This window comes from Vulpes vulpes, chromosome 4 (assembly GCF_048418805.1).
Source record: "Vulpes vulpes isolate BD-2025 chromosome 4, VulVul3, whole genome shotgun sequence".
In the NCBI taxonomy this organism is placed as follows: domain Eukaryota; kingdom Metazoa; phylum Chordata; class Mammalia; order Carnivora; family Canidae; genus Vulpes; species Vulpes vulpes.
In genome coordinates this window covers 32,572,206-32,594,932 of record NC_132783.1, presented here as the reverse complement: position 1 = coordinate 32,594,932, position 22,727 = coordinate 32,572,206, and the positions used below count along the sequence as shown (strand labels likewise).

Sequence of the window (22,727 nt, the reverse complement as noted above, 5' to 3'; positions counted from 1 at the left end):
AAAAAATAAGAGTCAGGATCCCTGGGTGGCGCAGCGGTTTAGCGCCTGCCTTTGGCCCAGGGCGCGATCCTGGAGACCCGGGATCGAATCCCACATCGGGCTCCTGGTGCATGGAGCCTGCTTCTCCCTCTGCCTATGTCTCTGCCTCTCTCTCTCTCTCTGTGACTATCATAAATAAACAATAAAAAAAAACATATCCTTTAAAAAAAAATAAGAGTCTTACCTAGACTGATAATCCTCAGGGAATTACCCTGCTGTTGTCCTTCTTCAAGAATTAAGATTAAAGCTGTTTTGGGCAGAATCACTGATGATAAATTTATATTATCCTCAAAGTTTAAAAGTTGGGAGATCATTGACCATGTGGTCTACATTTGCCTCACACTTTTCTAGCTCTTACCTGACTGCTTTGTCCAAGTCCAATTCATGTCTCATGTTAGAAAAAGGAATCATAGGATTTCAGGGCAGCATGGCTCTAAGAGATGATCAAAATATTTTTCTTTCCCTGATGCACCCACTTGCTCTTCCTTTATTTGCACTCCCCGTCATTTAAAACTAAAGAAATTCTTGCAGAGGGATGAATTGAATGGGATCAAAAAGCCTCAGCTATCACTTGTATTACATATCTAATATTGCCTTAATAATTGTGAGATCCATCTAAATTGTCACACAATACTATGCATTCATTCACAAAGGGCATATTAATTTGTTTTTGCCTAAGAATAGCTTAATTATGAAATAAAATGTTCTCTTAGCTTCCCTCTGTGCCATACATAACCCACTGGACATTTAGATGTTAAATGGAGATTAGTTTTTCCTCTCCTACCAACTGTACCAAATATTGAGAATTGACTCTGCTGTGTTTTACAACCTGGAAATCATGACTGAAATGTAGACTTGGTTTCGTTTTGTCTTGATGTGCAGAATGGGCTGTCTCCGCTTCACATGGCTGCACAGGGGGACCATGTGGAATGTGTGAAGCACCTGTTACAGCACAAGGCACCTGTTGATGATGTCACCCTAGACTACCTGACGGCCCTCCATGTTGCTGCACATTGTGGCCACTACCGTGTGACCAAACTCCTTCTGGACAAGAGAGCCAATCCAAACGCCAGAGCCCTGGTAAACCTGGCCTAGTCCACATTAACAGAAAATATAGATTGAGACAATATACCATAGTGGTTGACCATTGGCACATGGGCGAACCATGGTTACAGATGTATAGTTAATTCTACCAAGTTTGTTACCTCCCACAAGTGGCCTGCCTACTTCATGCCTTCACAGTTTGCTATAAATGATGGTGGGGAAGGATAGATTTAGGAAAACACTAAGGTAACATTTCCACAACTAGCAGCTGCTGATAGATATGAAACCTCTGGAGTGATAAGCAATTTTGAATGGAAAATAGAAGTTGAAAATAGGAATCATAAAATAAATTCTAAATGCCTCTATGAAGAGTCAGTAAAAGATTGAAAAAGTTGAATATTATTAATCTCTATTTGGAAAAAAAAAAGGTTTTAAAGTGGTGAATAGATTGGCCATGTAAGATAGTGTAAAATGTAAGCCTGCAAAGAGTTCATTTAGAGAATTTCCTTATTGACTTCATTCCCTAAACACAGTGTAATGGAAAAATGATGCTTAGCATTTTATTGCTTTAGGAAGCATTTTATAGAAACTATTCCAGGAATTGCTGAAGAAAAAACTAAATGAGGTTGTCCTTAGAACAGCTTCTGTATTTCCCAAGGTCTAATATTGAATAAATCTCCCTGCTTCACTTATGCTTTAACAATAATCATTGGAAGTATTAGGCATGTACTAATTTATGCTCTTATTTCCTAATTCTCAAACTGAAAGCATTCCTTTTATCCTATACATTTACATGGTTTATGCTGGTTAAATTAGTCTTCAGACAATATTTAAAATGGGATAATGCCATAAGAATTATTAAACAATAAATCTCATTTTTATTAGAAAGTTTTCCATTGGAATCCATTTATTCCTAATTGCCCAGGAAGCAGATCTACTTTTAGGGTTATGTACAATTATGTGAGGATACTTATTTTCTCATAAGAAGCGAAATACTCATTTTCAATTGGGTAGTGGTCAATAAGCTTATAAAACATTACAGTCATATAATTAAAATCATTTAAGTCCTACACATACATTAGGCTATTTATGTCTGGCTTTACTACAAAGCTCATAAATGGGAAATGACTTAACAAACACTATGAAGTGTAACAAGTCATTAGGTTAGGTAAGACAATATGCTGTCGTGAGAACGGCTAGTGTAGAAAAATACTGACTGATGATCAGTCCCCACTGGGACAAGCAAAATAACTAACTGGCAGAAAAGGTATAACTATTCTATATGTAGGGATCATTGTTCAAATAAAAATATGATACTTATACGTAAGGATTATGCGTGGGACTAGTTAACAAATTTAACTTCTAAAGCATCCTTGCCCGTCGAGTTTTCCTTCTTTGCAGAGTAGGCCCATGTAGTTTCTTCTACTTCTGTTTTGCTCTATAACCACACAAAAGGAATGACATACAGGCCCACCACATAGAAGCCAAGGTCAGTGCCCACAGGAACACACCACCACTTTCCTTTCCAAATCCCAGCACCTACAGCATCAGAAGAAATGGTAACGTTATGTGACGATGTAACACTATTGCCTGCAGTGTGCCAGCATGGAGTTGTGTGAAGATCGTTTCTGCATGTTTTCAACTAACTTGATTGTCTTTTGCACAGAATGGTTTTACTCCACTGCACATTGCCTGCAAGAAAAACCGCATCAAAGTCATGGAACTGCTGGTGAAATATGGGGCTTCAATCCAAGCTATAACAGAGGTAGAAAAATGTTTCAGCTTGTCACGAAACATTCCTTCGCTTACTCCTCCTTCCCCTTCCTGTCGCCCATCTTTTGTCCTCTTCATTCAAGCCTTATTTATCTGAAGAAGTCCCCAAAGCCCACCTCTCCACGGGTGCAGAGGAGTAAAACTACTGTTGCTTTGTTTCGCAGTCTGGCCTCACACCAATACATGTGGCTGCCTTCATGGGCCACTTGAACATTGTCCTCCTTCTGCTGCAGAACGGAGCCTCTCCAGATGTCACTAACATTGTGAGTATGGCTGGGGTCAGAATAACCACAGGAAGAAAGAGCGAGAGGAAGAGAGAGGATGGCTGTGTGTAGGGATGTTTGTGTGTACATCAGCAAAGCAAGTAGCTGAGCTTTGAGGAGAACCTCCGTGATCCCAGGTTCCCGAAATACTCACTAGAACTTTGCTGAGAAGAAATGTGTTAGGGAAATAAAATGGGAGCTGGGGAAGCTTTTTCAGCTTCCTGGTGCAGACGGATTAAACCTGCATCTTCAATACATTTATTAAAACAAGATACATTTCAAAAGCTCCTTGGAACGTGAATGAATGATTGGTTGAAGTAAAATCTGAAGGACTCATTCCAGTTTGAGTGAATTGCGTTCCAGGTAATTTTGAATAACATGCCAAGTCAGTAACAAGATAAGTCATACCAAATGGTTAATGAGACATAGACCCATAGGAGGGATTTTTATTTGATACCAGATCCTTCCCTCTTCAATAACATGGATTTTTCATTTTTTAACCTTTCTTTGATTTTTCATTTTGATTTGATTTTGTTGGCTAGAGTGGAGTCCTCTCTTCCTTGAAATAATTTAACCATTGCAACTTTTTTGTATATCTTGAAATGAATGTTAGTCTCCAGACAACTTTTATTCTGCCCATAACTACTGGATATCCGAGAATTCTTTTACCTAATTCAAATTAGGATTTTTACTTCCAACTTCCTTATTATTTCTTCCATTTTTCTTGGAGTCTGCCCCTTTAAACTTTGGTCATTTAATGCAAATTTTCTCCTTACTCTGCACAAGATGTAGTCATGTATTTGAAGCTCAACAGGGACCACTGCAACACTGAGATTTTTTAAAGTATGCAGTAGAAATAATTCTACCCAAACAAACATCAGTGCTTATTATTGAGTCATGTTTTCAAAAGCAGTTGATTGACTATTGTTAAATTTTGGTATATCATTCCATTTGAGTTGTGAAACAGAATGATCAATTTCACTTTTCATCTGTAGTCCCTCTCACATTCTCTTTCTTTGAATTTTACACACTGTTTATGTGCTAAAGTCTCTGATGCATGGACAAAATCCATGTGAAATAAATTTATCTGGCTTAAATATTATTTAATACTCTATATTATTCATAATTGGAGCATAAAACCATTAAATATTTGAAATGTAGTCTATGTTTGTTTCCCTAATTATAGCTTATGGGTCATAAAGTAATAATATTATACACTAATCTTTAATTACTCCATTAAGGATAATTTCAATACATGCCAATTTGAGTTGAATTTCTAGTTACTTCTTAGAACTTAGAAGAAATCATCATCATCCTTTTTCTGTGCAGAGATGATAACCACCTCTTTTTTAAATTGAGAGCTGTATGAGTCACTAACTTTCAAGAAAAGTATCCTATGTACTTTCCCACCATACTGTATTTTCCTTATTTGTATTTCATTGCCTTCAGGATCAAGGAACAATGGTGATACTGTGTTAAATTATGTTATCATATTATAATGGTAACATATATAACTATGTTCTGTGATACTTTATTTTGTTTTATCATCTCATTTGTCTATTACACATTATTCCCCTTCAGTCCTCTCAAAACAGATACTTGAGAGGCACTTGCTAATGTAATCCTCTCCTCAAGATATTTCCTACTTATTTTTTGTTTGTTCATTTTTATTTTTGTATTATATATCCTTCAGGGAGCAGATACCATGTTGATACATAGGGTTGCCAGATAAAATACAGGACTCCCAGTTAAATTTGAATTTCACATAAATGACATTTTTTTTTTTTTAGTGTAAGTATGTACTGTGCAAAAGTTGAAACACATTTATACTAAAATAATTATTCATTGTTTGTCTGGAGTTTAAATTTAACTGGTCATCCTATATTTTTGTTTGTCAAATCTGACAATCCTACATTTAGAGGAATTTAATTTCTTTAGTAGTGGGATGCCTGTGAACTCGTGAATTCTCAAGATATAGAGGCTATAGCTACGAGATCCAAAACTCTGTGCAGGTTGTTTAAGAAACTGTGTGAACACTTACTGCCTGCTTGCTGTGTCAGAGTTGGTCATTTCCTGACCCTAAAGTACCCCACCCTTGGAGCCTTTGTGTGTTGCCTGAAATCATGTTGCATTTTTGAATGCAATGCTGTCTGTTGTGCTTTGATGCTTTCCAACTGATGCAGCCAAAGTGGAAGTCAATGTAGCTGTCGGCAAAATCAGTTTTAACAACTGAGAAGAGGGGCATGAAATTGAGTACCTGCTTTGGACATGAGCATACCCATTCTCTTGCCAGTCTTGTTTTTGTCTCAAAATTCACTCCAAGCGTGAGATGTACCAATAACTCAGTCATGTGCAGTTATTTTTACTGGAAAGCTTCCTTTACGGAAAGCTCATAAATATACGTCAAAACAGACAGCTGAACTACCAGTAGTAATACATCCATAATCTGAAGTATTCATTGACAACCATGGGGATAGAAAAGTAAACACTTTGGGGGTTGTCTAGGATACAATATGAGGTATTACCAAGTTTTCTCATATAAAAATCAATGGATTCATGGCTAAGTTCACACTTCATATTATGTTTAAAATTTCTTCCAAAACTTAAGTGAATAAGCTTAACATAAAAATATTTTATATTTTATATCTTTCATTTTTATTTAAACTTATATATAAACAAGGGTAATATAAATATAAAAGGGTAAGGGTAATTTATAATAAAAATCAATTACCCTGGAGTCATTAAATAAGATTGAACGAGAACTCATTCTAAGTATATAATAAGAATTTGGGGAACCTTAAGATCAGTAATGGAAACATATTACATTCTAAAAACCCCTTATTGATAAAGTGTGGCTTGTAAACAAAACTTACAAATCTATCATTAAGTAGGTACTTATGATACCTCTTTGACTTAACTTCTTATAAGGAAATTTATTTTTGTTTTTATTTCTAGTAAAATTGCTATCCTTTTATAAGACTTAGAAATAGAGCAAGGATTTGAGGGCTTTTTGTTGTTGTTGAATAGTTAGACCTTAACTTGATCTATTTAGTGATAGGTTTTAAGTGACACAGAACAAAAGTTAGAAATAGTGCAATAGTTGTGCAATAGTTGAAACACATTTATACTAAAATAATCTTGCCATACACCTCAAATTTTAAGATAAATATTGCTATTCCAATAATGTGATTTTATAAGCTAACACACTCCAGATACATTTACTTTGCAAAAGTCAAAGCATGTCATCATTAAACAAGGCCATTAGAGGCTAAATGAATTATCAACCAAAAAAAGAAAAAATATTAGAGTAGATGTCCAGTTTAATGCTTTCAAAATCAAATCATTTGAAATGAATTTTTCATAACTTCCTAAGGAATGGTTCTCAGATACTAGGAAAAAATGAACTGTGAGCTATGTATCAAACTTAGGTTGTACAAGAAATAAGAAGAAATTATTCACTAGAATTTGTCAGAAGTATCCAATTACCACAACCAACTTAAAATTTTTTTTAGCTTACTTGGAAAGGTTTACTTTACTTGAATGAAATCAGCTTTATTTTCTAGAATAGTTGTGGTGACTAGAGGTAATCATTTCTGTTCGTGTCTTGTTTTTTTATAACCGTAGAATTGTTTAGAAGAATGAACCCTTACCTGAACCAGAACTACATGGGTTTTAAAAAATAGGTTGATTAAAATGAAAACAAAAACCTTTTCTCTTACAGGCAGTAATTAACAGGCTTCTCAATGACAAAATTTCTTTCATCTAACCATCATCCTTCATGCTACAGTTTAAGCTACCATTTCCTGATCAGTGTGCTGTATCTTGATGTGGCATGAAGATACTTGAAAAATGACCTGATGCCCAGTGCTGCCCACCTCAACAGATGACACTGTTAACAGATGCTTTACTCATCTCTTGGTAGTTCTTTCAAATAACTGTCTATAATTAAATATGCTCATTAATCATAAGGGGACATCCTGGGCAAACCAAATTTCTTATGTAAACAGACATTGTCTAGCCTATAACACAAAGACCAACCCAATGTAAAATAGTTTATTTCAGAAGTAAATTTTGAATTCTGAAAAGGAATGACTTATGGCTGGTACAAAAGACATGATTTTTTTTGCACTGTGTTGACCTGATCTTTCACATCTGGAGTTTCTCCTTAAAATAAGATCAAGTTGTAATTACATAGTCAAATATGACAATGACAGATTTTAGGTTTGAAGGATAGAAGTCAACTTCAAATCACCTAAAGCAATTTAAGTTATGCCAGATTGACTATGAAGTTAAACCTGAGGGTATACTCGATGTCTGGGTAAGTTCACTTGTTTGTCACAGACTGAAAAAAATGAAATAAATATTTGTTTTATCCCTATGAAGATGGAGGATACAAAATTGTATTCTTCCAGACTAAATATGAAATAATTATGCCTTTTCATAGATTTCCTAACCTTTGGATTGACTGCTGAATTTCACAAAAAGGCACATTTTTATCCTTTACCGTACAGAGCTGTGGGTTTACATATGACTCAATGATCTTTGTTTCCTGGCAGCGTGGGGAGACAGCATTGCACATGGCAGCCCGGGCAGGGCAGGTCGAAGTGGTCCGATGCCTACTGAGAAATGGTGCCCTTGTTGATGCCAGAGCCAGGGTAGGTGCTGGTGCTTGGGGTTCTCTCCTCTTGTGTGCATGAGTTCTATCTTAAGAGAGAATGCTATTCTTCATTTCCTTGATTTAGAAATGCCATGGACTTTAAGTGAAAGCATCAATTCAATAGTTTTTCAAGCAGAGAAGGAAATGGTATAGTAAATATACTCAAAAAAATGCAGCCCAATTTCAGAAACTGACATTTGAAATATATATATATAATTTAGGACCTCAGAAATGTGTCATTGACTAACCTAATCATTTTTAACCTATAAAAATATTTTTACATATATTTTTCTTTTCATGAATTAAACAAAATTACCTATATTATAGATACAATGAATATTAAAATTTATTTCATACCTTAAAGCCAATCGAATTTCCATAGACATTACTTACTTGTTACTTAAAGACAATTGTACTCAAAGTTTGAATGTTATCTATTTTATTTTCTTCCTTTCTATAATGAGTTCTATTTTTCTTCTTTGACTTTATGTAGTTGGACATTCTGCTCTCCCACTGTTCCAAAATAGAAGAATTTTGGCCCTAAGGATTCCTTGACTGGATTCTCTTGTTTCTAATTGGCTTCTAAGCCCTTCACAGACTGATTTTTCCTTCCTTTTCTTTTAAATTCACTTTCCAATTGCTTTTTTCACCTTCTTCCTCTAACACTGAATGCACTAATAATTTTTATCAACATACTATATCTTCAGTTTCCTTTTCCATGTCATTCCATTAACTTTTACACTAGCATCTTTGGGATTCTCATCGACTATTTGAACACTTTCCTTCAATATTTGATGTACCAAAGCTAGAACTCAGTTCACCTGAATTGTGCCATCATGACTCCCTTTTGGAAATGGCACTGTATTGGAATGAAAGCATCTGGCTAGAGTCCTGCACATTGTCATTTCAGGCAAGTCATTGCACTTCTAGGTTTTTATCATTAAAATATAAAGGTTAGACTTAGAAACTTTGAAGCTCCTTTCAAGACTTTCTTAACACTCTCTGACTCCACGAATTTAATAGCATTTTTTCCACAGACCTTTATGAAAAATCCAGTGAAACATGGGCAGCTTTGACCTTAGTCTTGTCCTTTTGGATTTTATCTGCCTTTTTATCCATTGTGTGAGTAGTGTAATTTATGTTCTTTGGTAATCATCATCGGTATTTTATGTTCTTATATGTTTAGAGTTTTTGTTTTTCAAACTGTATGCTTCCCAGCCTTGGCATTTTTCTTGTTTCTCCCCTACCCCAAGACAATTTTTTAAGAGCAGTTTTAGGTTCATAGCAAATTGAGAGGAAATTACAGAGATTTCCCCTATATGCCCTGATTCTATATGTGAATAGGCTCCTGAGTTATCAATTTTCTCCACTAGAGTGGTACATGTGTTGCAATTGATGAACACACATTGACACATCATAATCCCCCAGCATCCATAGTTTATATTAGGGTTTATTCTTGGTGTTTCACATTCGGCAGGTTTGGACAAATGTATATTGACATGTATCCATCCTTATTATGCAGACTAGCTTTACTGCCCTAAAAAACTTCTGTGCTCTGCCTGTTTTCATTTCCTTTCAAGATTACCTGGCATCCAGCTATTTAAAAAAATGTACTCTGAATATCATGATCTTCACTATTGTGATAATATTTCTGATAAATGTTTGTAATCTATATTGAATAATAAAAGGATTTCCTGTTTATCTCTCAAAATAAAACCATTTAATATTTGTCCATATTCAAATTATAATTTATTTTTAGTGGAAATTTGCTTATTTTCATGTATCTTTGTCAATTTTTTTATGTTATCAATTTAACCTGTTATTAGTGCCTTGTGCTTTTTTGGATACCATCTGAAACCCCTTCCTCCAATCCGTTGGCTACAGACTCTTTACTTTGTAATGTTATAACATTTATGTATTTTTAATTTTTTCCACACAAATTCCATCAATTCTATTGTTTTGTTATTTTTTTTAGAGAGAGAGCATGTGTGAGGGGAGGGACAGAGGGAGAAGGAGAGAGGGAATCTTAAGCAGGCTCCATATGGGGCTCCATCTTACAACCCTGAGATCATGACCAGTGCCAAAATCAAAAGTTGGACACTTAACTGAGTGAGCCACCCAGACACCCCCAATTCTATCATTTTAATTCTCTTTTGCAACTACATTTAGTGTCATGGTCTATGTATGTAAATAAACGTCTTTAATTATTTATTCCTCCATGATCCTGTGATTTTTCAGCTCTACCACCCATCCTAAGTTGCAACTAAAATTCCTTCCCTATATTATCTCTCTGGCTCTGGACAGGAGAAACTACCATAGCCTTATAGAGCCTTGCTACTGAAAAGTCATTATGTCGGACATCACCTGGGGATCTTGTCAAAATGCAGACTGAACTCATAAGATCTGGGGAGAGGCCCAAAATCTGCATTTCAAACAAACTCATAGGCGATGCCCATGTTTCTGATCCTGAGATTATACTGAGCAGCAAGAAGCTAAGGTTTTCCTTTTCACATGTTCTATTTTAAGTTTTACTTTCACTATGAATTTCTTTTCTTTTCTTTTCTTTTCTTTTCTTTTCTTTTCTTTCTTTCTTTCTTTTCTTTCTTTTTTTTTTTTTTTTTTTTTTGTTAGCCCTTTAGGTTTGACTGTAAATCTTTTGATTTAGTTAACCTTTTCACAGTGGTCTATACTTCATAAAGCATTTTAACACAAATTATCTTATTTAACACACAGAACAATATGTCTTGTAGGGTGGCTTTGGGTCCTGAAATCCAAAATTGTGCTGTCTTGCCTGATGTCCTGAGTTAGAAAGAGTAAGAAAAGGGTTCTCCCTTGGTTCTGTATCTTTCTCCTAGCTTTTTTCTGCTGACATTATTATCTCCATTTCAGATGTAAAGAGAGCCCTTATCTCTCCTATCTAAACAAACAACAGGATTCTAAATTAGTCACATTTCCACCTGAGCTGATCACTATGGCGAGGATATAGTATCAAGCCTAGGTTCCATGCTCTTTCATGTGGTTCATTCATGAAGTGTGGTGAGATGATTGGCAGCCCCTCCAGAGCCACATATAGTGTGAGATGCCCCCTTTTCCCAAAACAGGAAGGGCTCTTCCCAGAAAAAGGTTATAGGAGATATTGAACAGAAAAATAAAAATCTATCTTTTCTGTTTCACCTCCTGGTTTCTCAGCACATATACTCACATGCACACACTTCTGAAAATTCTCTCTCTTAACCTAATACATTGCTCTATAATTCACTCCCTCCCAGAGGGGAGATGGTCAACAATTATACTTGGTTACTACACTAAATTCTAAGGGTGAGATCTCTGGATAGTCTGTATTCTTAATCAGGTTTAGAAATAATATCTCATGGTTGTATAATCATGGTGCTATTCCCAATATATAATGAAATAAAAAAATCATTTACTATAACATTGTCTTTCATTTTAAAAGTGCGAGCTGGATATTCTTCTAAGTCAAGAGCATAAGGCATATTTTTCTGGACAGACTAGAAAGCAGGGACTGCAATGGCATAAGTTTGTTGGCCAGTCAGTGTGCTTGCCCTCAGACCCTGCTCTCACAAAGGTCCTTCCTTGACCAGTATCCTCCATGGATATGACTGAGAGAACCACTGGGGCCTCCCCATCAGGGAGCTCCCTTATTTGAGGTGCCCATGTTCTGTTGGCACAATATGGGGGTGCTGGCATTTGCTTTCAGAGATTGAGCAGTCACAGAGGCCCTAGACTTAAACTCACTTGAAACATAATTCACCTTAAAGCTTGAGTTAGCTACCAGTCAATTTGGTTCATGGGAATCTTGTTAGTTAGAAACTAATAGCAGAAATTTTATGAAATATTTGAACCTTATCCCAGCCATTGCTATTTGTCTTTTGGTAAAGTAGTTGGGGCTCAGCAGGTCTTCCTAATTTTGGAAGACTGTAGCTTGTGGTAGTAAGGCAGAGCTCATATCTTCCTGGTCCAGGCTGTCTCACAGTCAGTGACACTTTATGATGAGGGAATTATTGTCCTGTATATTTGGAAGAGGCTTAGAAGATCAAGCTAACTCCCTCTTGTTAAAGCCCTTTCCATGAATATTATTTTCTGCGCTTTCCCAATTTTTTGGCTTGAATTTAACTTTAGTTTGGAGCAGCAAATTCAACTTTTGCAGTTCAACAGGGAAATAATTACCCAAACCTTAAAAAAATTTCATAACCTAGTTACGAATGGAAGGACTTTCTAACCAAACTTGTTTGTTCTTTCCTTTTTCGCTTTCAGAGAGAACTATACCAAAAGTTGAAGAAAGTAGGCAAGACAGTTTATTTCTTTAAAAAAATTAAAAACCCAAACAAACAAAATCAAGTACTTTAATACTCTGAGGTCTAAGAACCAAGGGACAAGAGTTGATAATTTAACCAAATACTTGGCTGCTACCAACTCTGGATGAAGGTGTCCTTATTGCCCCAGCTCTCCTACCTTTTAGATTATGTCACTTGCAATGCCCACCTCTATCAAATTGTCCTGGGCAGAAGTATAAGAAAGGAAACCCAGAAACAGCAGATGTTCATGATAGCCATTTCCAAGTTTTTCAGTTCTTTTATTGTTGTTTTGCTATCCATTTATCCTTGTAACTTAATTTTCCTTATTTGGCTCTTCTTCTCCTCCACTGTATTTCAGAAGACAGTTCTATCTTCTAAAGTGTTGTCAATTTCCTTTCCTGTTGAGAGTCACCTCATTCAGTAGGTTTTCTCAGTGGCCAACTGACTGTGTCTATTTCTATAGGATGTGTAGGCCAATGAATGTCTGTGGAATCCAATGCCTGAATTCAAGTCCTGTTTTAATAACCTGATGACCTCAAACAATTCTGGAGAAACACTTTAATTCCTCTTAACCTGTTTTCTAGAAAATGGTGTAATACATTTTATGACTTCCTCTCGGATCTTTTGTAAGAATAGGATCAAGTATGCATCATACATGAAGGAAGTTTATAAATTGCATTTTTTTAAAAAAAGATTCCAATTCTATTGCTAAAACACTTGTATTATTGTTTTTTATTATTTACTTCTCACCACCCTGAAATACATACAATGCTATTTCATCTCCTCCTGTAGCTCCCTCTGAATACTTTTTTTTTCTTATACTTTAACATACTACATTTATTTGAAAAGCTCTTTCCCACTTTATCTTTTTTTTCCATTCATTCATAGCTTAGGAAGCTAACCCAGCTTTTCCTTCCTCACTTTGATTATAACATGCCCTTGAACACATTGTAAAGACATACCTTTTTTTCATTACTAAGGTTATGCTCACTGTTCTTTTTATAAAAGAATGGTTTAGCCTAATTCTCTTAACACTGAAATGAAAACATTTTCCTGACTATACATTAGAGTCACATGATTTCTTGAGCCTCTTCCAACATGTCCTCCCTATTCCTCGTACCAGCCATGTCTTCTTCTCTGTGTTTCTAAATGAAAGCACTTGGCAAGTACTCATTTGCTTCTTGCATTTCTTGTTGAAGTCCTGGATGCAAGTCCCAGAACCATCTGCAATGTTTCCTGGAACAACATTTTTTAAAAAATCAGATTATAACATCTTCTTTATCTGCAGTCTCTCTTTGAAGGAAATGACCAGCATTTCTATCCTTGGCTTGTTTGAGTGGAGTAAGAACAGTTTTCCCAGCATCCCTCGTTCTTTTCCTCTTGACATAGTTCCCAGAATAAATACTGTCTCGGTGAAAGCTTTTGGATGAGAATCTAGGTCTTAGTACTTCTGGACTAGATTTCTTTCTTATTCAGAACCACACACTAGTTTGTATTTAAGCGTAAGTAAGAGCTGAGGCCTTAATGAGTTGAGAAACATGTTGTTGTGCCCAGGAAACAGTGACCAATTTCATGGAAATACATACTACTAAAAAAATATAAGAAAGATTTTGTGACCAAACAGGTTACCTCCATAACAAAATATGAAATAAATCATGGTCAGAGTAGTAATAATTTCCTTTTGGATAGGACTTCCTAGAGATGCCAAAAAGACATCAGGAAACATCTGAGTGAAATATTTTATCAGTGAAGCTTGGCTTGTTCTGGCACTAATCTTTTACTTGGCTTGAGTTGTAGGAGGAACAGACACCTTTGCACATTGCCTCTCGCCTGGGTAAGACAGAAATTGTCCAGCTGCTTCTACAACATATGGCTCATCCAGATGCAGCCACGACAAATGGGTACACACCACTGCACATATCTGCCAGGGAAGGCCAGGTCGATGTGGCATCAGTCCTCTTGGAAGCAGGAGCAGCCCACTCCTTAGCTACCAAGGTAAGGGGGATGGTTCCATGACAACATGGACTAAGTGGGATCCTGAGTCAGGATTTCCCAGTGCTACTGTACAAGAAGGGAAGATCTTCTGTAGGCCTCTCACTTACCTCTTTCTACTTGAATATTTTAGATTCATTTCCGAAATCATCAAAGGGGATTGTGAAATTCCATATAATATCTTCAATAAAGAGTGCTAGATTCCATTCTTCTAAATAGTATTGTTTCTAATACAAGTATCTAGTGCTTTAACTAAGATTATTTCCATAGAGTAAGGGCTACTTTCTCCTCTCTCCATTAAAAAATCTATAATATATTCTGAAGGGGAAAAAATAGAAGATCCCCAAATATATTGAAATAGTATTACTAATGAAGAAAAGAAAATTGCATTAAATTGGCAATACTATATTTGTTAAGAGTGTTAGTACTATCTAGAAATTCACTTAATTGCATTTTTTTCCAGCTGTCATTCCCATTCTGCTCTCTAATCTTTATCAGCTATATTCTTGCCTGGTCATTTACAGTGTCTTAAGAGAGCTGGGCTGGACAATCACTTTATTAGTTGTATATTCTTTGTATACACCAGCCTGAAAGTTTCATGCTAGGGCAGAATAATTTTTTTCCCACTGATACATTCTATTTGAAATTCACTATTCGGATATGACTTAGAATAAGACATGAACACACTCAGTTAATCAGAGAAAAAGAAATTGGATGGGTACAGAAGAGTAGAAAAATGAGACACGTTTAAAGCCCACAGCAAGCGTATTGTTTGCAAGGCGAAATAATTCCCACAAATCAACAGTGATTCATATTATTTAAAAGACATTTTCAATGTTCTCATAACAAATAGGCATAAATGCTACATTGGAGGGAGAAGTATGAACTAAAATAGTGTTGTGGCATCTGTCCCCCTAGAGGTAGGAGCAGCCTGCTAGCCATTATGACTTACTCTGGTTGCTTGAGGCTATAAAACATGTTTTAATGTAAGAAATAGATAATTATTCAAATGCTGAAATCTGAAGAGTTGAAAGGATTTTAAAAGTCATTAAAAAAAAAAGAAGCTAATCAACAAACATAATAGTAATAACAAGAACAACCCAAGAGACACTGGGTGATTGTCTCATCAGACGAAGGTGACAAATTCAGATCTGTAAAATATAGGAATAGAGAATAAAACAGTGCCTTGCAAAAATTTTTAGGATTTAAAATATCTAAAACAATAGTAAAATAGGGTGGTTAAATAGAAGGAACTATTAAACTGAGCAGTTCAATAGTAGAACTCACTGGGGTTCTGATGAATAGTTGACTCATCATCATTAGAACTATTTGAGTGTTTATAAATATCAAAGGGTAAATGAAATCCTGATGAGATTAACATAGGGGAAGGAGGAAGATGTGTGACTCAAGAGATGCTTTCCAACCTCTATTTTGTTATTCCACAGTAAAGATTCTATGTAGTTTTGTCTAATAATAGGTTCCAAATTTACAAAGGGGCTGGATCACTATTCCAGCAGGACTTTAAGGACAAGGCATTTATTTTTCTTCCTTTACCATGTGGTTGTTTCTTAAAGAATTCTACTTCTTCCTGACTGTCACCCCAATCATTGTGTACTTTGAGCAGAGATAGAACATTAACAATAAATGTTGGCTGCAGCGGACTAATGCAAGAGGAGGAAATACTTCCTATATTTGTCCCACATTTGGAGACAGTGAAAGAATCACTCTTCTCCAAGGACTTATTAGTACCAAATGTTCAAAAGGAAGTGAAAAGAAAAATAACATCTTAATTAAACATAATTTGTGTGGTGACACTGTGAAAGGGCAATATTGTTTCTTGGGAGATATTCTGTGTTGTGATAAAGGCTTCAGTGGTCCCAAGGATAAACCATACCTTAGACCACCTACTCCAGGCACATTTGCTTTGTGTGTTACAAGCCCTGGTCAGCTTTGGAACTCTCGTACTTTCACTTTCGTGCCAGAAGAGCATGTGGTTAGACTGTCTGGCCAAGAGGATGGATTTGAGATCATGGTGTAGGAACTGTGCCATCCTTGAGATCTGAGTCCAAGGACTTGGCTGTTTTTGTAACATGCTGCTAATTACAGAGAATGGCATTACTTAGGCACACAGGACATTGAATCTGTATATGTTAACATGGATAACAGAGCATTCTTTTTAAAAAAGTTTTAGACTTTGGTGTGTTTAAAAGTCTGATGTTAATCAGCTCAACATTATGCCAGAAGTAGAGTGTATTTTACAAAAGGAATTGATCTTTTTTATACAGTGTGGGTCTTCTGGGAACGGGGATAACAGGATGGGAGGTGGTTTTTAATAGTGAGCATTTTTTTCTCTGTTGACCATTTATCTAGCTATTTCTGTAGAAAATACAAATCAACTGAATCACAATAATTTTTTACCAATGGCTGCTGAAATATACTAAAATTTAAAGGTAGAAATTTAGAATTCAGGTATTATAAAATGTGTAGAAAGAAAGAGAAGGATTGGAGAGAAGGCAGCTCTCGTCTCCATCCTATTAATTTTAGAGGCAAGAAAAAGACAAGCTCTCCCCATCTCTACGCCCAATCACTAATCAGAGCCCTTTGAGGGAGAGTAGTGGCTTTTATAAATCTCAAACCTATAAAGTTAAATAGCAGTTTCAAGTCCTTAAAATACAATTTGTTTTGTTCAGGCTATCAAGTCAAACTCTTACATGTTAGGTTTCCTTCTCTATTGTAGTCCTTGTTCATGACTAACAGATTTAATGCTTCTAGTATTTTTCCCAAACATAGAGACTCAACGTAGTTTGCTTAATATGTTAACAAATAAAAAAAGATTTTGTTAGGAACCACAAAAACAAATATTACATTTTACTCTGTTCTTCACATTTTCAGAAGGGTTTTACTCCCCTGCACGTAGCAGCCAAGTATGGAAGCCTGGATGTGGCAAAGCTTCTCCTGCAACGCCGTGCTGCCGCAGATTCTGCAGGGAAGGTAAAGGGTTTTTCTAATACATGACAGTTACGTAACACTTTAGTCAGGTTGGAAGCTTTGAAGATCTGTACTTCAAGATATTTTTCTCACTACTCTGGAAGGAATATGAAAGCAACTGATGAAACTATGCCAAATAGACACGATGGGGACATCTGTCCGTGACCTGTCCACATACACACTAATTTAGAAGGCATTCAGAGCTGTGCCTCAAGTGTATGTTCCTGTCACAACAGGGCCCAGAACTTCTCTAAATTTAGAAGCATCCTTGCAATGTCAATTCTTGCATAGCATTTTAGACTTTTATTTATAGTGGATATCAAGATAAAACCTGTGCTAACTTAAGCTCCACCAAACATTTTCAGTTTTAGCTAAGCTTCTAATATGAAAATCATTAGGTATTCATTTGATTTTGCATTGACCGTATTAATTAATTAACATGGATTTAATCTATATCAGTCTCCATGCATTTTGGTAGCTCAGGGCAGCTCACGCTAATTCATTAATGCTGAATTTAAACACACCCTTTACAGAATGGCCTTACCCCGCTCCATGTTGCTGCTCATTATGACAACCAGAAGGTGGCACTGCTGCTACTGGAGAAGGGTGCTTCCCCTCATGCCACTGCTAAGGTGAGGACTGCAGAAAAGGATTTACAGATAGAGGGTATAACTAGTAATCTGACTGCAAATGAGAATTTTTTTTATTGTTTTTAAATTTTAATTTCAGTAGAGCTAACGTACAGTTTTTTTAAAAAAAGATTTTATTTATTTATTCATGAGAGACACAGAGAGAGAGGCAGAGGGAGAAGCAGGCTCCATGCAGGGAACCTGATGCGGGACTCGATCCCAGGTCTTCAGATCACATCCTGGGCCAAAAGCAGGCGCTAAACCACTGAGCCACCCAGGCATCCCCTAATGTACAGTTTTATATTAGTTTCAGGTATATGATATAGTGATTCAGCTCTTCCATATATCATCACCCTGTGCTCATCATGACAAGTGCGCTTCTTATTTTCTATCAACTACTTCAACCATCCTCCCCTCTCCACCAGCATTACCATCAGTTTGTTCCCTATAGTTAAGAATCTGTTTCTTGGTTTGTTTTTTTCTTCTTCTTTTTTCCCTTTGCTCATTTATTTTGTTTCTTAAATTCCATGTATGAGTGAAATCATATAGTATTTGTCTTTCTCTGACTGATTTCACAAAGTATTATACTCTCTAGCTCCTGCCATGTTGTTGCAGGGAATTGTTTTTATTTTTATTTTTTATTTTTTTTTATTTTTATTATTTTTTTTTCCAGGGAATTGTTTTTAAACACACATGGTATGGTGTAACTGCAAGTAGTCCTAGTGATAGTGGCTTTTGGTATTGACTTTTTTTTTTTTAATTTCTACCAGTTACTTCCACAAAGCCTTTTAAGATTTTTTAAAAGTCAGCATAGATTAATGGACTGTGCCTACAAACCAGCAGAGATGACTCTTATTACCAACATTCAGTGTTTTAGAGACTAAAGTTTAAAATTTTAAGGAATGAAAATAAAGGCAGGGGCAGCCCTGGTGGCTCAAAGGTTTGGTGCCGCCTTCAGCCTGGGGCCGGATCGAGTCCCATGTTGGGCTCCCTGCATGGAGCCTACTTCTCCCTCTGGCTATGTCTCTGCCTCTCTGTCTCTCTCTGTGTGTCTCTCATGAATAAATAAATAAAATCTTAAAAAAAAAATAAAAGAAAGGCAGGATAGGTTTTTCCTTTTCCCCCATAACCAGAATGTTAAAACATAACCTTTTCTTCACTTGTTCTTTTAGACCTCATTTTTTTCATTGTGGTATATGAAAGACTCTTTGTTTCTTTTTTCTTTAAGTATTTCATCTATGTTAACTACAATATACATCCTTTTAATTTCCTAGGAATTCCTTTTTGATGTGTATGTATCACCAATTTCTGAAACAGTGTCAAGTAAGACTTGAACCTATGGACAGAGCATTTCTCACCATTTGAGTTGCCCCTTTATTACACTGAACATATACATGAAGCTCATATAATACATAAAGTAATCATTGCATTTTTCATTAATTAATTCAGCAAACATATATTGAGAATATACCAGGATTCATTTATTTATTTATTTATTTATTTATTTTTTTTATTACCAGGATTCATTTAAAAAGTACTTAGTGTGTTAGGAAAATATTCATGCTATGTTAGATGACATAATAAAACAGCACAACTACCATTTATTTACCAATACTGTGCCTACCACTTTACATGCAATCTCTCATTTAATCTCATAATAATGCTGTGAGATTGGTACCATAAATTTCTATTTTATAGATAAAGAAGTGAGATTTGAATAGGTTAATTTGTTTATCCAAAGTCATATGACTGGTAAGTGATAAAGCTAAGATTTAACCTCCAGCAATTTGACTTTAGAATTAGTAGTCTTTTTTTTTTATTTAGTTTTTTTTTAGTAATCTCTACACCCAATGTAGGGCTTGAGCTCATAACCCTGAGATCAAGAGTTAATGCTCTTCTGACTGAGGCAGCAAGGTGCCCCTAGAACTAGCACTCTTACCCACTAAGTCCACTGTGTCCCAAAGTAGTAGAGAGAGGATTATTCTACTTCTATTACATAAATATGTACGTTACCCAAGTATCTATTTAAATTATACATATACATATAAAATAAAATGGGATATTCAATATAAAAATTATACTCTGTATAATACCATATATTTTGTATATAAATATAAAATATAAATATGCATAACTTTATACACATACTACATACACATCTACATATATGCATTTATATATACATATACATTTTAATTGGTATAAATATATACTAACAATAAAATATTTAAACTATCAAAGAGGGGGCAAATATTTATAATTATGCATATCATTCTTATCCCTTTATACCCTTCTCTAAATAGTCTCATTAATTCTGCATTTATTTGAGGTTTTCCTTCCTATTAGATGATAAATTTCTTGAGGATAGTAATCATGTCGTATTCATTTACATATCCCTGAATTATCTCATACAGTATTATGTGGATTCTCAATAAATTTAAATGAAATAATGGAGACTAAGCAACTATTTCAATGGAATAAAAAAAATACCTCCTCATACAACATGCCAGTATTTTTTTCATTAACTCTCCAAGCTGGCCATTCTCAACATAGATATGAAAGAGTTCATCAATACTCAATAACACTTTATTTGAAGTCTTACTATTTATAAAGAAAGGGTTGTAGTAAAACTTCATTCTCCTCCCACAAGGGGTTTTCAATCTACTTGGGAGAGAAGACCTAAATTATAAAATAATCTATATGGTTTTCCCAAAAAGACAAATCTAGCCATGATCACTCAGCCTCTCCAGTGTCTGGTTCTTACTCTTAGGTATACACATAGAGTCCATAAGACCAGGTTGAGCAATTCTCTACTATGTCCAGAGTAGACTGGTGGTCAGGAGGCTTCTCTAGTGTCTTCCACTCATCTGCCCCAGCCTGTGATAAGCATGAGTCTTTCCATGCTGGGACCACTCCAAGAGGCTTCCAGTTGGTTGATTATCCCTATCTCTGCTTTTTGACTCTCTATTCACTGCAACCACCTAACCCAACCACAGACGAACTCCCTTAAACTCTAGAATCTGTTTGCTTTCAACCAGAGCCTGGAAGCTTTTATTAGTTTTCACTGGATTTTTTTTTTTTTTTTTTGGTTCCAAGAATTTTTGCTCTATGTGGAGTAAGGAGGGCTATTTAGATCTTATAGTTTGACTGCTGGACAGCCAACTCTCTTATATAAGAGATCATCTTTTAAATGGTCTCTTATGTTATTTTGATAAAACCTCCTGTCCTCTTCCACATAAGTCTCTGACTTCTTTTTTTATTTTTATTTTTTTAAATTTTTTTTAAAAGATTTTATTTATTTATTCATGAAAGACAGAGGGAGAGGCAGAGACACAGGCAGAGGGAGAAGCAGGCTCCACGCAGGGAGCCCGATGTGGGACTTGATCCCGGGACTCCAGGATCACACCCTTGGCTGAAGGCAGGTGCTAAACCGCTGAGCCACCCAGGGATCCCAAGTCTCTGACTTCTTAACGTTGTTAGACTTACTCTGATAATTCACCTAACCTTTGTAGAGCCTATGTACAGGAATGGGGGACATTTGAACTGAAGAAAACACTATGGCAAAAAAAAAAAAAAAAAGATGCTAAACTTACAGGGTCTGCAAAGATTTAAGTATCCTTTAATCTTAATAGAACCCATGGTCCAAGTGCAGTGTTCCAGAACACCTGGAGCATCTTGAACGTATGATCAGATCATGAGCAGGCTCCTAAGGAGAGCTGCCAAATTTCCTCAGCAGCTTAAAGAGAAATATCATTTATCTGAGCTGACAGATGCTTAGTTTTGTTTGGAGAAATGGGGGCAGAGTAGTTAGATATGGTAGGACCGTTGAGGATCAAGATTTGATGATGGCATATAAAGACATTTAAATTCTCAAAACCCCTTCTAATTTTTGGTATCCTCTGCAGTTAGACTTCAGGAAATGACCTAACCTAAAATTACCTCTTATGATAGATTCATAAGAAGCAATGGATCATTTTGCAGTCTTTACCTTCATTGTATCACAGTTAATGGCAAAGCTACTGTTTTTAATTTCTATTACATATTTTTCATAGAAAATTCTAGCAGACTTGAAATAGAAAAGGAAAGGAAACAATAGAAGTTCCAGACTAACATTTTTTCTAGAGGTCTGTTTGCTTACTTGTTTTTTCTTTTAACTAAGTATAGGGTTTAAAGTTTGGCTCTAGTAAGCAAAGTATGAATTCCTCTGGTCCTATCCACAAACCACCACATAAAACTAGTAGCCTCATATTTCTACTTTTGAGCTCACAAATTATACAAACAAGTGGAAGGTCCAGGATTTTGACTGGCTACAGGATTATATAAGCCAATATATTTTCCAGTAGCAGGCAGCCCCTTAAAGACAGGGATTGTGTATCATCCACCTTTGTATTTCCATACCTAGCACGCTGCCTGGCACATGCTGGCAACTTACTAAATAACTACTGAGTGAGTAAAAAGTATAATCCAGCGAGAAGCATAATAACAGGAGTGTTCTGAAAAGATCATGGAAAGAATTCCATTTTATTCTATGCTACTAAAACTGTACCTGAAATATAGCATTCAGTTCCAGGTCACACAATTCAAGAGCAATATTGGCAAACTAGAATCAGTCTAGAACAGGTCATCCTTAATGGAGAGATCTATAAATGGGACTTATATCAGGAATAGTTGAAGGACTTGGAAAGTTTAACCTGGAAAAGAAGACTGAAGGGAAATATTAAACCATCTCCAGGTATTTGAAGGATAGTTCTGTAGAAGAGGAACCTGGTTTATCTGTGTTGCTCTGCAGGAAAGACTCAATATTGTAAGAAGGAAATGTTAAGCTTTGGGACTTTGTGTCTATACCTGTCTTACTGTAGGATGGGTGCCCTTTGATATTGGCTGTAAAGATTTGGTTATTGTTGGATGGGAACTTGTAATGAGTAAGAATTTGAATTTACTATAAACTCACTTTTTAACTTTTCTGTTCATTAGAGATTTTTATTTCCTTCATATATATATATATATATGTATGTTACATATATAT

The 22,727-nt window shown here is 35.7% G+C and overlaps 1 protein-coding gene across 50 annotated transcripts in view; it reads left to right on the top strand.

Moving 5' to 3' along the window:
* Window positions 1–22,727, top strand: part of ANK2 (ankyrin 2) — a 543,251-nt gene that overhangs the window by 424,052 nt on the left and 96,472 nt on the right. For 28 of the 50 annotated variants that reach the window (XM_072755436.1, XM_072755431.1, XM_072755462.1 and 25 more), the window contains 7 exons: window positions 922–1,119; window positions 2,750–2,848; window positions 3,021–3,119; window positions 7,676–7,774; window positions 13,890–14,087; window positions 16,977–17,075; window positions 17,606–17,704. In XM_072755436.1, the coding sequence (XP_072611537.1) occupies window positions 922–1,119; window positions 2,750–2,848; window positions 3,021–3,119; window positions 7,676–7,774; window positions 13,890–14,087; window positions 16,977–17,075; window positions 17,606–17,704 (891 nt within the window). The remainder of the gene's footprint in view (window positions 1–921; window positions 1,120–2,749; window positions 2,849–3,020; window positions 3,120–7,675; window positions 7,775–13,889; window positions 14,088–16,976; window positions 17,076–17,605; window positions 17,705–22,727) is intronic. The other 22 variants (XM_072755468.1, XM_072755465.1, XM_072755474.1 and 19 more) reach the window with 1 other exon arrangement.